The following is a 4,709-nucleotide window of genomic DNA, read 5'->3' as shown; positions in this document are numbered from 1 at the left end:
TAGATCATTTTTATTGCTATCTTTATATAGTAGCAAAACTGTTTAGAATATACTCCTTCCATTCACAAATATAAGATATTCTAACTTTTTTTGAATTGGATGTATACATATATGTTTTGGCGTCTTTGTTCACTCATTTCAGTCTGTATGTAGCCCACATTAAAATACCCAAAACATCATATAGTTCTGAAATGGAGGGAGCTTTTTTTTTAAACCATCTGAATGGTCATCTTTATATACTGTACGGAAAGACATTTCATAGATTACTCATTTTGCTATTAGACATAATATAACACACAATAGATGGGTGATGTTCTTACAACAACTGCAACACACCACACACATTTTACTCACATATCATGAAGTTCATACGACGACTTCCGCACACACCATTTATTCCATAACACCATCATGCACTTTACGAAGATTCACCCATATAATGTACCGATGTACGTGTCACGGCTCACACATACAGACCACACAGGTGCACGTGCGTCATCTTCTAACGGGTTGCTGCATGTGTGTCTCCCTGCTCGCCACCACGCACCCAGATGATGCTGAGCTTAGTGAGGAAGTGGCACACGGCCACATCCCCCGGCTTGAGGTTGTGCATCTCAAAGAACGGGTTCTTCGGGCTCCACCGCGACGTGTCAAGGTGGCACACGGCTAGAGCCTCCATCACTTCCGGCGCCGTTGCACCATCCACGCTCTCAAGGGTGACCGTGTACGCGGCGGTAGGGTTGGCGGTGTGGCAATAGTACACCGTGTATGGGTACGTCAGATCATGGCAGGTGACGATCTCCTGTGAGTCAGAGAGCTTCCGCACGGCCGTCACGTTGTACATCCCGCGCAGCGCCGGCGTGCCTGCGGCATCAATGGGTAGATTGGCGGCCGAGAACGCACGGACGTTGTGCGTCCCGTGAAGGGATGATGCTAGCTCGGTGAGGGACTCAAGGGAGGTGGCGCAACCTGCTTTTTGGCCGGGAAGCGTCCGCGGGTGGTCGCATGTGTCCAGCGTCCATCGTATCTCTCTAGCCATCGCGAGCGACGCCGGTGCAAATATCGCGATGATGTCGGAGAGGCGCTCCGTGGAGAACGGGATGGATTTGGCAACTTTGTGGGGAAGAAGGGCCGGCAAGGAGGTTGTCAGTGGGATGGTTGGAATTATCATAGAACCAGGCCGCAACATGTCGTGGAAGAAGAAAACGTCTGCCTGCTTTTTGTTCCCGTGCTTGTGAGAGTGAGCATGGTGACTCCCATCTCCTTTTACCACAACATGAAAATTAGAAGAAAAAAACATTTATTATAACTTTTATATAGTCATACAATTGATTGACATATATATGGGAATATAAAAACAGTAAAATTTACCTTTTAAATGTGTCGCATGTCCTGTTAAAAATGTCTTTAGATCCATTTCATGTCCTGACTCATATAACATGGTGGCTTTATGTGGATCCTCTTCATGTTCTGACCCGTATGACATTGTAGCTTTATGTGGATCCTCTTCATGTTCTAATACATATGACATTGTAGCTTTATGTGGATCCTCTTCATGTTCGGATCCATATGACATTGTAGCTTTATGTGGATCCTCTTCATTTTCAGATCCATATGACATTGTAGCTTTATGTGGATCCTCTTCATGTTCAGAACCATATGACATTGTAGCTTTATGTGGATCCTCTGCATCTTGATTGAAGAATTTATTGTGTTCACCTTTGCCTTCGTCCAACCCATATGACACGGAGATTTCCTTTAGCTTTCCTTCTTGTTCTTTCCCATATGAAACAGGTGCTTCCATTAGACTCTTTCTGCCTTCTATCCCATATGACACAGAGATTTCCTTTAGGACACCCTCACCTTCTACCCCATAAGACAAAGATATTTCTTTCAACTCCTTTTCACCTTCTAACCCATATGCCCTTGAGACTTCTGGTTCATCCTTTCCACCTTTTGATCCATATGATATAGATATTTCCTTTAGATTTTCTTGTTTCCTTGGTTTATATGCTGCAAAGATCTTCTTTAAGTTTGGGAGAACTTTGTTTGAGTATGTTTTGCCTTCTAACCCATATGACACTGATATTTCCTTTAGATTTTCTTTCATGTCTGTTCTATGTGTTGCAAATTTTTTGCCTGCTTCTTCTTCAACTTGTAATGAAATATGAACATGTTTATCCTCATGGGCAGGTTCCAACTTGAGTTTTTCATAGTATGGCCCAATTTTCCGTGGTCCTTTGCCAGACTTGAGGTTATTTGGATTGATAATAATATCATCTGGAGAGTTGTGCACTGCATGCACATATGACAAACATGATGTATATAGACTTATCAGTAGGTTAATAGTGGTGAGGACAAGTTGCATAAAATCGACGAGACAATCACAACATATATCCTATGCACATTATGCGAAATGCATACATTGTTCCTCATTCACTAACGTTTGCAGTACATGTGGTTAACTTGGCGAAAATAATTGTTGATATCCATGTCAATCAAAGGGCTGGATCTGAGCGCTTTTTTTCATTGAATCGCCGGTATCAAATAAGCATTGCCTTTAATTGCATCTAGATAATAATTCCTTCAAAAAAATGTCAACATATACAGATATACTTATGAACAATTGGATGGGTTTAATTTACACACTCCGCTTCGAAACCATTTAAATTTAGAAGCACTTTTATGGTGCTCCCACTTTCCTCTTGCAAAGTCCGTTTCAAAAAAAACTTTCCTCTTGCAAAGTAAGAGAGTAGTATTTAATTCAATCATCACCCACCATCAATCAAAGGTAAGTTTGGCTGTAGGAGCTTTTGACATAAAGTAATTTTTTGGCTGCGTATTGAGATGGAAATTTTGAACAAACGTACCATTTGATTGATGACTCCCATATACATACGACTTTTGTATTTTATACGACATGTAACGGTTTAGAAGGGTCCTTTTCCGCATGCACAAGCACTATGTTTCTTGTCAAAAGAAGTTACTTTATTCTTCATAGTACATATATCATGAAAATAATTCTTGTATATGCAATAGTTCATATGCTTTAGGTTAACATTTACTCTAGTGTCAAAAAACGTCTTATATTTTTTTACTAAGGGAGTATCATTCACTAGCACAAAAGGATATATATATATAAATGTTAGTGATGGACTGCAAACCAAAAGTTGTTATAAAAAGTGTGTAGGTATCAACGAGGGAAATGTGCGCCACCAATAATTGTCAAAACCATTTAAATGAGGTCACTAGAGAAGGGGGCGGGGGAAGGGAGAGAGAGAGACCGTTTTGTTGGGCTAACAGCAGGTTGATGATAGCTGGAGGCATTGGAATTCCAGGAAGCACTGCCTCCCAGTACGCCGCCGATGGTACCTCCTCCAAGTTTGCCACCGCTGTTGTGGCCCCGTCGACGAAGCTCCCAAGCCACCTGCCTCCTCCGCCAGCGACCTGCGTGCATCACAACGAGCAACATAATGATCGTAACACACACACACACACACACACACACACACAGACACACACACACACACACACAGACACACACAGACACACACACACACACACACACACACACACACACACACACACAAATCTGATTAGAGCATGTTTTATGCACTCACCAATAAAAGCGAGATGAGTGGCAGAAGTAGATCCATGTTGCGTTGCTAGTGAGTAATGGTGGAGAAAACATGGTTGAATGGGGTCCTATTTATAGTCCAGATGCGTGAACTAGTTGCATAACTTAATGCTTAAGCCTTGTAGATGCTCGGCCACAAGAAAGAGTAATCTTGTAGATGCTCGTCAATTGCCAGGTTGAGTATTCAAGATCCATGAGCAGAACAATCTGGCCTAGCTTTACAGATGACCCAAAGGCCAACGTATGATATGACATTGAACACTGACCACTCAGCCATTCACATAACACCTTGTAGTTAAGAAGTACACCATGCGTTCCTCGTGTTTCTTTCTTTACTGGATACTAGAGCTATGTGCGTGATTGGGGGACAGTAACTGTCCCAAACTGCTGGTGAAAATCTTGACTTAACCAAACGAAATACACCTTGCAATTTCCGACCGGAGGGAGTGTGTTACATTTCCGGTAGCTGAATCCAAGATTCATGAGCTGCAGTACAAGCATAGAAGAGCTGGTTTTATCCTTCTTCCTTTTAACCAAAAGACCGACGCCCCCATGCGTGATGACCAAGGCGAAGTGACAACACGTCCATCTTGCATGCTGATTTCATCATCAATTGGGTCTATACCGCCCATTGTTTTTCGGTGTCCTAATCTCAACACAATTTTTTGTTCTTGAAAAGAACTCTGGTTTTTCGGTGTCCTAATCTCAACACATTTTTTTGTTCAATTTTGTATCTATACCGCCCATTGTTTGATGTAATGTTAGTCCGTAAACAATACACCGTGTGGAACTCGCTTTAGTTATTTATAATCTCAAACACGGACTGTTGCAAACCAGGACCGGTTAGGATCTGAAACACACTGCACCCAGTTTCTCTTTTTTCCGCTTTTACCTATTCTCTTTGTATGCTGCTGCCCTATAATCATGGCCGGTTGATGGCTTTGTTAATTCAAAGTCGGGCTAGATTTGAGCTCTTCTCGGGCTCGACCGATGCCTTCTCTCTGAAATAAAGTTCAAAAATTGTGACACTTATTATGGATCGAAGGAAGTAGTTAAAATTGCTCTCGTTTGC

The 4,709-nt window shown here is 42.0% G+C and overlaps 1 protein-coding gene across 1 annotated transcript; it reads right to left on the bottom strand.

Annotated features, from left to right (window-relative positions):
* Positions 1 to 237: 237 nt before the first annotated feature.
* On the bottom strand, positions 238 to 3,833 carry LOC123122513 (BURP domain-containing protein 9). Its single transcript, XM_044542711.1, has 4 exons — positions 3,621 to 3,833; positions 3,285 to 3,447; positions 1,372 to 2,295; positions 238 to 1,263 (listed from the first exon to the last, which is right to left on the bottom strand). Exons 1-4 carry the CDS (start codon positions 3,654 to 3,656, stop codon positions 503 to 505), a joined length of 1,884 nt encoding a protein of 627 aa, XP_044398646.1. The 5' UTR covers positions 3,657 to 3,833; the 3' UTR covers positions 238 to 502.
* Positions 3,834 to 4,709: the final 876 nt, after the last annotated feature.

This window comes from Triticum aestivum, chromosome 5D (genome assembly GCF_018294505.1).
Source record: "Triticum aestivum cultivar Chinese Spring chromosome 5D, IWGSC CS RefSeq v2.1, whole genome shotgun sequence".
Taxonomy (NCBI): Eukaryota; Viridiplantae; Streptophyta; class Magnoliopsida; order Poales; family Poaceae; genus Triticum; species Triticum aestivum.
The sequence above is the reverse complement of the archived record's forward strand: the minus strand, read 5'-3'. Positions and strand labels throughout refer to the sequence as shown.